The 13,397-nt window shown below is 47.1% G+C and overlaps 1 protein-coding gene across 1 annotated transcript in view; it reads right to left on the bottom strand.

The window, feature by feature from the left end:
* LOC137504649 (L-gulonolactone oxidase-like) overlaps positions 1-13,397 on the bottom strand; it is a 238,772-nt gene that overhangs the window by 124,834 nt on the left and 100,541 nt on the right. Inside the window, exon 7 of the mRNA XM_068233231.1 lies at positions 154-261. Coding sequence (XP_068089332.1) covers positions 154-261 — 108 coding nt within the window. The remainder of the gene's footprint in view (positions 1-153; positions 262-13,397) is intronic.

Raw genomic sequence — 13,397 nt, 5'->3', positions numbered from 1 at the left:
CATAGATTCACCTTTTTGTGTTTCTCTTTAACACTGTGGTTACCAGGTTGGAGTTGGAGCATTACGCAGGGCTTGGCAAATAAGAGGACAGCGCAGGTAGCCAGAATATCTGTGAAAAGGTAACATTTATTCTGTGATACGATGCTGTAATACCTTCTCTGTAGGGTCCTGATACATCACACTGACATTTTCCGAATGAGGAAACCAGAAAAAGCGGAAGAATTCGGAGGCCTTTAAATGACTGTCCAGGTTGTCAAGGACCTGTAAGACACAAGAAGAGGGTTCTGGGTAACAACAAAAATACTCTTAAAGAAGAACTTTATCAAAAAATAGTTAGAAAATAGAAGAGAGATCAAGAAATGATTGATATTCGCCGTGTAATTTGTTCAAATTGTTTGATCCCCAATCAGCCTGCATGTCATCACCTTTACTACTGGCAGACAAGAAAATAACTAGACAGCACCAACTACCATTATCCACAGCCACACACCCTAACAATGCAATAGGCTAAAAGGTTGTTTGTTTTTATACATATACATATGCACAGAGTGAGATACTGGTTGCTTGGCAGTTGGAAAAATCAATTATTTCCCACAATGCAATGAGGTTCACAGAAAAGAAACTGTCAGGACCTAGGTGCTGAAATCACACTGTGGGAGGGATTTCACCACAATATCAGCCGTACAGACTACCCTGATGATCTATTCAAGAAAAGTAAAGATTTCTTATGGTAAAGGAGGTATCTGCTAATGATTGGATGAAGTTGAATTCATTGTTAAATTTACTCTTTAAATTGCCTGGACACATCTTGGTCATGCCACTTGCTTTAGTATGATACAAAATAAACACTGGATTTTTGGCAGACGCATTACAACTATTGGTAGCTATGGGCAACACATCCGCTCATCTGGAAAAATGGAGCAGGTTGGGACTCTGCATTTCTGACTTTGGGGCACTGGGTTTTTGAGGGCTGTTATTCTGTATCTCAGAGCTCGTTCACACTAGGGGCATTTTTTAGATTTTTTTTAAGCACTGACAATTTTCAAAATTGCCCTGAAAGCGCTTGTGCAATGATTGTCTCTGACAAAGTTTACGTCTGAGCGATGTGTTTCCGATCCGCTCAGAGAAGCGGTGCACGGGCCATTTTTGAGGCGATTCCTCCTCAATGGAAGGTATAGGAAAACGCAAAACGCTCACAAAATCGCTTTGTGCAGCGATTGCGTGAGCGTTTGTAAGAATAAATACAATGGGCTTCATTCACTCAAGCGTGCTAAGTGTTAGCACGCCAGTGAAAAGCCCCTTAGCACGTGCAAAAGTTGGCGCCCGCAAAGTTTAGCGCTGCGCGGTGCGCGCGAAACGTTGCACCGGTGCGTGCAAAACGTTGCACCGTTTGCACGCAAAATAGCCTGAAAAGCTATTTTACACGCAAACGGTGCGACATTTCGCGAGCACCGGTGCGATGTTTTGCACGCACCGCGCGAGGATAAACGTGATAAACGTGACAAAATCAGCAGGGGATCAAATACTAGTTATAAAAGAAACTGACATTACACTAGGCAAAACTGTCAGTCACACCCTGTTAGCTGTTCTCCAGCGATGGCAGCGAATAGTGGAGAGGGGGGTGGAGAAGTGGATGGCATTTTCTATCCCCCTGTCATATCTCCATTGCTGCTGCAGAAACATCTGTGCTGATTTCTATAACTACTCTATAGGGTGACTGGACATATGTCGCCCCAGCAGGCAGCCCATCGCCATGGCGACTGCAGGCGGAATGAATGGAGATTTATCACAGACAATCTGGATGGGTTTACAAGGATATCGGCAAATGTCAACTTGTTTAAGTAAATCTACAATGTAGCCTCTGATCAGCAAAAAATCAAAGATTTACAATGTGGAGAAAGCTTTTCAACTGTGAATTAGCCAAAATACAAAAATAACAAAAAATGAAGTGTCTGCAGTATTCATAGATTCCCCTCCTCTGTGCAGAACAATAATGCAGTTTGCTGGTTTTGCAATCGGTTATGTTGTTGAGATACTCTCTTAGATTGTAAGCTCATCTACACAGAGCTCTGCCCTAGTGTTTCCTGGTATTTCTGTATATACACTCCAAATTAACCTGTCACTTTTCTTGGCTGATTCCCCACACTGGCTTATCCAGAGGATCTAGTCAGTGGTGGATTATGGATTAAGGGGGGTGGTGGGAGGTGCGGGATGCTCCGGGTGACACCAGGGCAGGGGGTGACACTGGAGTCCTCCTGCAGCCTACCAAATGCGTAGCATTGTGAGCGGAAGCAAGCCGTGCCGTTATCTCACCAGCTCCACCGTCGGAGTCCAGCGATGTCCGACCGCTCAATGAGCTACTGCAAAAATGATAAATTGAAAATGATCTATCATTTATGTCACCCAACCATCCTGTTTTGAGCAGGACAGTACCAGATCCCACCCCCTTGTCCCATGTCCCGCCCTCTCCTAAGTAAATCCTGTTTTGTAAAGATTACCCTGAACCTACTTTTCACTTTAAAGCAGAGCTATTCACCAGTACCTCTCTACAGGCTCCATGAGAGATACAGAGCCGACTGCAACCACTCTCACACTTGTCTCTGTGATCGGTAGTGTAGAGCTTACAGGCAGCCAATCAGTGGCTGGATAGCTTTACACTGTATAAACAGCAGATGATAGCAGTAAGAATGGCTGAGTTGCGCTTTATCGGCCGTCGTGGGGCTCAAGGGGGCTGAAGGAAGCACCAGGTAAGTATAAAACTTGAGACTTCAGGTACACTTTAACGCTGGGAAACCTGGTGTCCAAGAAAACCCGAAAGTGCCCAATTCTCAACGCTAAAATTATGAGGAGCCTCAAGAGTTGGTGAGTGAGTGGTAGTGGCAAACAAAGGACACTTAAGGTGCATACACACATCAGATAAAAGTCTTTGGAAAATGAAAGATCACAGACCAATCTTACCACCCTTCATGTAGTATGAGAGCCATACCTACACAGTCTTTTCTATGGAGCTGAACTCCACATCAGACAGAAATCTTTGCAAGATGCTGCACACACAGATGCTGTACAGACACAACAGATCAGTATCTGCAAAAGATCTGTTCCTGCAAAAGATCCGTTCCTGCAAAATGCATTGATAGTCTATGAGATCTGCAGATCATCATACACACCTTGTTTAACGGACATTCATCTGCAGATCAGACAATTATCTGCCGATCTGAAGATCCAACCTGGTGGATCTGATCTGCAGATAATTGTCCGTTAAACAAGGTGTGTATGATGATCTGCAGATATCATAGACTATGAATGCATTTTGCAGGAAGAGATCTTTTGCAGATACTGATCTGTTGCATGTGTACAGCATCTGTGTGTGCTGCATCTTGCAAAGATTTCTGTCTGATGGGGAGTTCAGCTCCATAGAATAGACTGTGTAGGAATGGCTCTCATACTACATGGAAGGGGGTACAATTGGTCTGTGATCTTTCATTTTCCAAAGACTTTTATCTGACGTGTGTACCCACCTTTTGGCCTCCTTGATGCTTCGACAGGTCCTCTTTTACCTTTAGTCACTAAGGAGGTAAGAGATGTTGGTTGTCTTGCTCCATATTTTTTAGGTCTTCCAGGGCATACGAGAGAATTTACCGCTGGGAGACTTGGGCGCAGGATACAGCCGATATATGGCTTATCCTGCTGCTGCACAAGTCCTGGCAGCGTTAATTACTATTCCCCCTCCAGGCCCACATGGATGGTGGGGAATGATGTAATTCGGCTTCCAGCTGTTGCTGGTGGCCGAATTACAGTGTTTCAAAAGTAACTTCAGCCCCGTCTTTTGATGGCACCAAAGTTACTCACTGTGCACCGTTATAGCCGTAATTCCTATTACGATCTATGGTGGCGTCAGCTGCGCTGGATTCTTAGAGTTCGCTTCCAGAGTCCTGCTTTAAACAGAATGTTTACAGGTAGGAACACAAGAGGAAAGAAAGCATGACTGTAAGCAATTTGTGTTTTCCCATCGTCATAGCTTGCCTGCGCTGAATAAGAGGAATGTAGCAGCGTTTCCGGGGGGAGCGTGAAGGCAGACATACACGGGATGTAACGCCACATTGTCGTCCTCCGCATTGTCTCCTTTTATGACAGAAGGAAATGAATTTATACAGCGGAGATGTAACAGAAAAGAGAGCGAAGTAACGCAATGTATTTTGGAATTTACATCTACAAATAACACGCCTGTGAAGGGAAGTCATTGTTCAGCCAGCTGTGGAACGCTCTGTCAGCATTGTATCTGCTGCAGCACACGCCCGCCGCTCATTCTTCCCCATGTGTGAGCCTTTCCAAGAGTCTTCTTCACACAATAGCGTGCATACAAACCAGAGCCTTGTGAGAAGAATAGTCTCTTTCTGCAACTGGCCTTCAAGGAGCTGAATGTCAGGTATATATAGAAGAAAACACGAAGTTTATTTCAGCTTTATATTCAATGAAGTATGACTAAGTCCCCTCTTCAGGTTCTTTTGTTTTTATCTTTCCTTACTCCTTCTGTTCCAACAAAAGTATAAAAGATTTTTTTTTATAAAAAAAAGCTCTGAAATACGTTAATTTTGCTGTACACGGCAGGGAGGGTGATTTCTGACCAGTTTGGTGCTCCAGGCAAGGCATCTTTTGTTTTCCTTTAGCTCTATGGTGCCCCCTTTTGGAGGTGATGCTACAGGTATTTGCCTGGTTTGTCTATGCCTAGAAACGGCCCTGATAGCAGGTGTCATGTTATCGCTGCTAGTCCCGTGACCGTGAGGTCCTGCTTTTCCTAATGTAGGTTGGATTTAAATAAAGTATTTTGCTTTTATGCAGCCTAGCATCTCCCCTAGCCAGCCCAGCATCACCAGTAGCAAGCCCAGCATCACCAGTAGTGAGGCCAGCCAGCCCAGCATCATAGGCACCAGGCCAGCCAGCCCAGAATCCCCAAAGTCAGGACATCCAGCCCGATTCACCAGCAGCCAGCCCAGCATCATCGGCAGCGAGGCCAGCCAGCTGGAATCACCAGCAGCCTGGTCAGCCAGCCCAGTATCATCGGCAACGAGGCCTGCAAGCCCAGCATCACCTCCAGACCTTCAAAGATAACCTGCCCACATAACTTCAAAGATCTGACATACGTACTCAGGAAAAAGGTCATTAGAAGCTATCATAAGCTTCCCAACTTGAAAAGTTAAATGTCAGTCATTAGCCAAAATCCTCATGTCATCCTATCCTCACGCTGTGGTTTCCTGCCCACTTTCCTTATTAAATGGAATAAAAACATGTCATTACCCCCTAATGAATCTAAATCTCTATAATTTTGGCCTAATTAATTGAATGACACCAATGCTCAGAATTCCAAAAAATAGCCTCTGTGATGAAAGGGTGAGCGTGAAAAGCCCCAAACTCTGTGTGAAGCCTGTGAAAGCGGCGATAAACACGAAGCCAGCCTTATTTTCTTGGAATTTAAATGTTAAAAAAAAAAACAGATAAGAATCCCTTGGGTCTACTATATCGGCCATGAGGGTCAGTTTGGTACCAACAAGAATGAGGCACTTTGTAGAGCACCCAGGGTTATCATAAGCCTTAATTAGCACCGTCTTCAAAGGGCTTGTGATGAGGCCGAATCATAAATGGCTAGTTCCAGTGCTGGTCGTAATGGAAAAATCTACGCTTACGGGTCATTACGCGTAATTTTACGCTATTACGCAATTACGGTTACGGCGTAGGAAATTATCTACGGTTCATCACTGTAATTACGCGTTAACTTACGCAGTTACGCTTAAGGATACCATAATGTAGGCGCTTACACTACGATGTTACGCGTAGTGCCGTAATACCCATTAATGCGTATTTTTTGACGCATACGGACGATGTGTACGCAATAGCGGTCAATGTGACAGTTATTGCGTAAATATAATTCGTATGCGTCAAAACGTACGCTTATACTGAAGGGCGGGAGAAGATACTATTGGTTGCTTAGGATGTTGACTGATTGGCTACTCTTAGAAAAGGGGAGTTTTTACGTTAGTAATTACGCGTAAAATTACGCGTAAGTGTTTGTAAAATTACACATACCTAGCAATTACGGTAGACAGTGTAATTACGATACCACTTAACTGCTTACGCGTAAATAATTACGCATAAGACCGTAAGTTACGCGTAGCGCTTACGCGTAAATTTACATTGAATTACGATGCGTAATTACGCTCATGAGTAATTTCGGCCCAGCACTGGCTGGTTCGTAAAATGACTGATAAACAATTTAGTAAGACAGATTCGTGAGGTCGAAGAGTTGACCCATAGCTCAATTCCCAGAGCCATCTTACATACGTATTCCATCATTTATTCTGGAATTTAATTCCTAAAGAAAAAAAAAGTGGTTGCATTAACCACTTGCCGACCGCACGCTTATACCGTGCGTCGGCAAAGTGGCAGCTGCAGGACCAGCGACGCAGTACTGCGTCGCCAGCTGCAGGCTAATTAATCAGGAAGCAGCCGCTCGCGCGAGTGGCTGCTTCCTGTCAATTCACGGCGGGGGGCTCTGTGAATAGCCTGCGGGCCGCCGATGGCGGCTCGCAGGCTAAATGTAAACACAAGCGGAAATAATCCGCTTTGTTTACATTTGTACGGCGCTGCTGCGCAGCAGCGCCGTAAGGCAGATCGGCGATCCCCGGCCAATCAGCGGCCGGGGATCGCCTCCATGTGACAGGGGACGTCCTGTCACTGGCTGCACAGGACGGATAGCGTCCTGTGCAGCCTCGATCGCCGGGGGGGCAGCAGGTAGGAGAGGGAGGGGGGAATTTCGCCGCGGAGGGGGGCTTTGAGGTGCCCCCCCCCCCGCAACACCCAGCAGGCAGAAGAGATCAGACCCCCCCAGCACATCATCCCCATAGGGGGGAAAAAAGGGGGGCAATCTGATCTCTCTGCCTGCTACCTGATCTGTGCTGGGGGCTGCAGAGCCCACCCAGCACAGATCAGTAAAAACAGCGCTGGTCCTTAAGGGGGGGTAAAGGGTGGGTCATCAAGTGGTTAAAGTCAATCCAAGATAAACTTTTACTCTTTGCATAATTGTGTTCCTTTCATATAGTTTATAGGGCATTCCTCAAGCCAAATACTTTTTTTGTTTTGTTTTAATGCTCTAATTCACTATAACCTAAACAAGCCTCGCCCACAGCTCCTTTTGTGCCTTGGCACTGTAGCAAGGGCTTATGTGAGCTCAGTCTGGGCAGGAGGAGGAGGAGGTTACTAGCTATTGGTTTCAGAGGCAGAGGGGAGGAGAGGGGAGTGAATTTACACACAGACAAGCTGATAGCATCTCCAGCCCTCAGCCTGTGATAATGTGACAAACAGAACGTGGCTGCCCTCATTGTATCACAGCAATAAATAATCATAAACTTTTGAAGCTGTTTGCAGCTATATATGCTGTGTAAACTATCTAAACTTTAGATAAGGTATATAGACAGCGAGGAGAACGCCAGCGCATACCACTAAGGCTGCATCTGAAATGACCACCAGCTCATGTGTGCAGCACCTAAATAGATTTTCTGCACACTTCGCATTCAATTCAGATGCAAATCATATGTAAATCTGCTACTACTTATCATGCAAACAGGAAATTCAGGAGGAGGGGATGGGAGCAGCTAACCTGACAGTTACACAGTTACAAAGTTAAGAAAAGGTGGGGGTAAAGGCTGCGCATCCCTACACACATGTTGCAATTGAATGGTTAATCACACAGGCTAACACCGCCTCTGCCAGACTGAAAAATGCATGCCCTGCATCCAAGACAAGTGCTAACATTTATTAAACTAAGAGGACCTTTAGCTTCCAATATGGTTTGCATGCAAAGTATATTATACTAAACACTTGCGCCACGGTGAGGCAAACCTCCGGGCAAGAGACCTAACCTAAATTTAAAACCTTGGGAGCAGCTAAGTAACAAAAATGTGTAACTTACATTTTGTTGAACAGCGAGGAGAACGCCAGCACATACCACTAGTGTACAGAAAATCTATTTAGGTGCTGCACACTGAGCTGGTGGTCATTTCAGATGCAACCTTAGTGGTATGTGCTGGTGTTCTCCTCGCTGTTCTACCAAATGTAAGTTACACATTTTTTCTGCTTAGCTGCTCCCGAGGTTTTAAATTTAGGTTAGGTCACTTGTCCGGAGGTTTGCCTCACCATGGCACAAGTGTCTAGTATAATATACTTTGCATGCAAACCATATTGGAAGCTAAAGTTCCTCCTAGTTTAATAAATGTTAGCACTTGTCTTGGATGCAGGGCATGCATTTTTCAGTCTGGCAGAGGCGGTGTATGCCTGTGCGATTACCCATTCAATTGCAACATGTGTGTAGGGATGCGCAGCCTTTCCCCCCACCTTTTCTTAAGATATATAGACAAGTTACTTGTAATAGTTAGTTTTTCATCTCGGATCTGCTTTAAGAGCAGTCAAAAATTAAAAAAAATACCAGTCACCAAAGATGTTAAAAGGAGCCTAAATAGTCCCACAGAATCAATTTAGCATTTTTCACCTAATTACGAAATGTAATTATGGTTATGCACAAAATTCATTATGCATTTACCAGCGATTTCGAATACGATTTTGAATGGTAATTGCAAATTTCAATGTGCAATTAAGATTATATGAAATTTGAGTTGAACACTACTTGTAGGACACTCTGGAAGAGATCAGTGGCTGTTTAGACTTTACGGCTTTGGCAAGCCCACATCTAACACCTGTGCCAAGATAATCTGGACCTGTCCTCCAGTGTCCACTGGCGTCCACCTGCGTCCTCCATTCCCCTGTGTCCCGCATTCCCCTGTGTCCTCCATTCCCCTGTGTCCTCCATTCCCCTGTGTCCCCCATTCCTCTGTCTCCCATTCCCCTGTGTCCCCCATTCCCCTGTGTCCTCTGGTGTCCGCCTGTGTCCCCCATTCCCCTGTGTCCTCTGGTGTCCGCCTGTGTCCTCCATTCCCCTGTGTCACCCATTCCTCTGTGTCTCCCATTCCCCCTGTGTCCCCCATTCCCCTGTGTCCTCTGGTGTCCGCCTGTGTCCTCCATTCCCCTGTGTCCCCCATTCCCCTGTGTTCTCTGGTGTCCGCCTGTGTCCTCCATTTCCCTGTGTCACCCATTCCTCTGTGTCTCCCATTCCCCCTGTGTCCCCCATTCCCCTGTGTCCTCTGGTGTCCGCCTGTGTCCTACATTCCCCTGTGTCCCCCATTCCCCTGTGTTCTCTGGTGTCCGCCTGTGTCCTCCATTCCCCTGTGTCACCCATTCCTCTGTGTCTCCCATTCCCATGTGTCCCCCATTCCCCTGTGTCCTCTGGTGTCCGCCTGTGTCCTCCATTCCCCTGTGTCCCCCATTCCCCTGTGTTCTCTGGTGTCCGCCTGTGTCCTCCATTCCCCTGTGTCACCCATTCCTCTGTGTCTCCCATTCCCCTGTGTCCCCCATTCCCCTGTGTCCTCTGGTGTCCGCCTGTGTCCTCCATTCCCCTGTGTCCCCCATTCCCCTGTGTTCTCTGGTGTCCGCCTGTGTCCTCCATTCCCCTGTGTCACCCATTCCTCTGTGTCTCCCATTTCCCTGTGTCCCCCATTCCCCTGTGTCCTCTGGTGTCCGCCTGTGTCCTCCATTCCCCTGTGTCACCCATTCCTCTGTGTCTCCCATTCCCCTGTGTCCCCCATTCCCCTGTGTCCTCTGGTGTCCGCCTGTGTCCTCCATTCCCCTGTGTCCCCCATTCCCCTGTGTTCTCTGGTGTCCGCCTGTGTCCTCCATTCCCCTGTGTCACCCATTCCTCTGTGTCTCCCATTTCCCTGTGTCCCCCATTCCCCTGTGTCCTCTGGTGTCCGCCTGTGTCCTCCATTCCCCTGTGTCCCCCATTCCCCTGTGTTCTCTGGTGTCCGCCATTCCCGTGTCCCCCATTCCTCTGTGTCTCCCATTCCCCTGTGTCTCCCATTCCCCTGTGTCACCCATTCCCCTGTGTCTCCCATTCCCCTGTGTCCCCCATTCCCCTGTGTCCTCTGGTGTCCCTGTGTCCTCCATGCCCGTTTCCTCCGTTCCCCTGTGTGCTCTGTTCCTGTATCCTGTTCCTCTGTGTCCTTCATTCCCGTGTGCCCCCCTGTGAACTAGGTTCCTGTGTTCCCCTATGTTTTTCATTCCCCTGTGTCCCTTTCCTCTGTGTCCCCTGTGTCCTCCCTCCCCCTTCCCTCTGTCCCATGTCCAATATAAACAGACTTGTAAGCATGTTAAGATCAAAAGGAAGAAGCCGCTGTCCTGTTTCCGGTGTATCGGTTGAAGAGATCAGCAGCACCACGTGGATGTATTCAAGCTCTTTATTGCATAAAGATAGCGCCCAGGGACAGCGACAGACGCTGTTTCGGAGACAAGCTCCTTCCTCAAGCTGTATAGGCTCACTCACTGTTTTGAGTGAGCCTATACAGCTTGAGGAAGAGCTTGTCTCCGAAACAGCGTCTGTCGCTGTCCCTGGGCGCTATCTTTATGCAATAAAGAGCTTGAATACATCCACGTGGTGCTGCTGATCTCTTCAACCGATGTTTTAGGAGCTGCTGGACTACAGCGCCATATCAGCTTAGCACACGGATACCCTCACCAGGGTGCCTATCGACTGTGGTGCAACTGTTTCCGGTGTACGCGTTCAACAGAAAGAAGCCACGCTGGTTTGCGGTCCATTTTCCAATCAAGGGGGGGGGGGGCACAGCCCCAGACCGCCAATCACACAGCTGTCTGCTCCTTTTATTAATAGGAGCCGATGGTCTTGAAGGCGGGATCAAGGCTCCGTCATTGGGCCAATCACTGCACTCCCTGCTACTGAGGGAGTAGTAAGGAATTACTAAGGAATTACACACAAGCACACACACAGTGTTTCTCCCCCTCCCCTTAGCTAAGCTTGTAGAGCCATCAGTCAGAGGCTGGGGGCTTGAATGACTAGTCTGTAACCTGTCCACACAATGAGCCCTGCATTGAGCAGCACAGCGCTTGCAGTTTGATTGAAGCTTGCGAAGCTTGGTAGAGTTCTGTTGAAACCAATCAAAATTAAGATTGCCATGATAGGAGTCGATTACTATCCAATCAAATTCTAATGGAATAGCAATCAGCAACGAGGATCATTAGGAAACCCCTCCTCCCACTGGACCTCCCCTACCACTCCTGACTGCGCTCCAGAGCGCAGATGATTGCCAACGATCCCTCAAACCCGGGTCTTTAGGTTCCCATCTGCCCGGAGGTTTTGATAAATCTTCACCAAGACCTCAAGGCATAGGAACTGTTTTTCCCCTCAGCTGTCAACCTCTTGAACTCTCTTCACACCCTCCTCCCCCCCAGGCCCCATCTCTCACCCATTAGAGTTTCCTATCTCTTACAAGTCATGTACGTGCCAAATCCAAATCCAGGTATGACCCAGTCCTGCTTGGCAAATGAATATGATTCTTATTCTGAAAACAGGCTCTTCCTCAAAGTGTTCTCACATTATAGTAGTGATCCAGGGAGAGCTCAGCTTTCAAGGCAGTTGGAAAGTTTAAGCAGTACATAGAGTTTGAGAGATAATGTGTTCCTATCAGGATAATCTACAGTACAAAAGAAATGGGATTAACCTCTTGTCAGGCTTCAAACTCTGTGTAAGGTGGATGTGGCGTGTCCTTTCATCATCTTGCCAAGTGCCTCGCTTTGTGTCCTTTCAGATGCTCAGTGCCGACAATCACAGGGAAGTGCTGATTCATAAGTGAGTGCCCCAATGAAAACCAACATCCCAGACGAGGCTACTCCGCTGCCCCCTGCTGGGTGTGCGGGAGGTCAGAATTGGTTGCTTCTTAAAGGGAACCAGAGACGAAGCACCCTTGTGTATTTTACCATAGAAATCAGTGGGAACATTAGAGAAAACATTTACCATGCTCTCTGTTCCATCCTCACTGCTAAAAGTGTCTGTTATCTAGCTGAGATAAGAATCCTGGACTGAGCATTGATTCTGGCTTTGCTATAATGACTCAGCTATAATGATTCCTGAGCAAAGCCAGCAGGGGGCAGGCTTGGACTTGAAGACAGCAAAGAACACAGTCTCAGCTATAATTATTCTGTAGCAAAGCCAGACCGACTGCTTAGTCGGGATTCTTATCTTAGAGGTGATAACAGGCAAATTAAACAGAGAACAATGTAACAAAGAGCAGATTAGGTGTTTACTGTCATGTTCCCACTGATTTATAAGGTAAAATACATGAGGTTGCTTCATCTCTGGTTCTCTTTAACCATTTCAGCTCACGGGTATTTTTCTATTTTTCACCTTATGGACGAGAGGAATTTTCACATTTCAGCGCTCCTCCATTTCATTCCCCAATAACTTTATCACTGCTTATCACAATAAAATGGTCTATACCTTGTTTTTTTCCACCACCAACTTTGTTCCCATTCATAAATGTAACGATTGGTGGTGGTAAGCGACGGAAATCGGTGAGCGGGAGGAAGCGCGACGGTTCTATTTAAGACTGAACACTGTTAATGAACTAAAGCAGTGTTCATTCTCGGCGGACATGCACAGATTGGCTGAGGTGACTTTTGTCCCCTGTAGCCAATCCCCCTGTTACCAGCAACATTGCGATCGCGGGCATCTGCCCACATGATCGCGCGCACAGCCCTCCAAGCTGCAGGGACATGACTATCGCGTCCCTGTGGCTGTAGAAGTTGCTGCTGCGGATGTGAGGCTCATGTCCCAGTGGCAGAAATGGTTAAAGGGAGATTGAAGCAAAAATTAAAGGATAACTAATGAGAGGGATATGGAGACTGCCATATTTATTTCCTTTTAAACAATACAAGTTGCCTGGCTATCCCGCTGATCCTCTGCCTCTAATACCATAGACCCTGAATGTTTGCCCCAGCTAAAACACCGCTATCCCGTGGCAGAACGGGGGGTCTTTACCCCCCAAATCCCCTACGTGGTGTCCAGGGATCGCTTCCTGTTGAGGCAGGGCTAATGGTCGCAGCCCTGCCTCTCAGCGCGTCTATCAGCGCTGATCGCCGCCTCTCCCCGCCCCTCTCAGGCTTCCTTCACTGAGAGGGGCGGGGCTGGGGAGAGGCGGAGATCCCCTGGCTGATAGACGGCGCATGGAGGCAGAGCTGCGGCTCATAGCTCTGCCTCCAGGAAGAGCAAAATCTACTACCAAGTTGGTAGTGGATTTTGCAGGGGGGGATTTGGGGGGTAAAGACCCCTCATTCTGGGATAGCGGCGTTTTAGCTGAGGCAAACATGCCCATGTTAATTATAAGCTAAAAAGCAAGTTTTAATCTCGCTTCAGAGTCTCTTTAAAGTTTGACAGAACCGACAGGTTTTGGACTAGTCATCTCCTGATGGGGCATTCTGAAGGTTTTATTTGTTTTCAAAAGAAT

This window comes from Hyperolius riggenbachi, chromosome 4 (assembly GCF_040937935.1).
Source record: "Hyperolius riggenbachi isolate aHypRig1 chromosome 4, aHypRig1.pri, whole genome shotgun sequence".
Taxonomy (NCBI): Eukaryota; Metazoa; Chordata; class Amphibia; order Anura; family Hyperoliidae; genus Hyperolius; species Hyperolius riggenbachi.
This window is presented reverse-complemented; position numbering and strand designations above follow the sequence as displayed.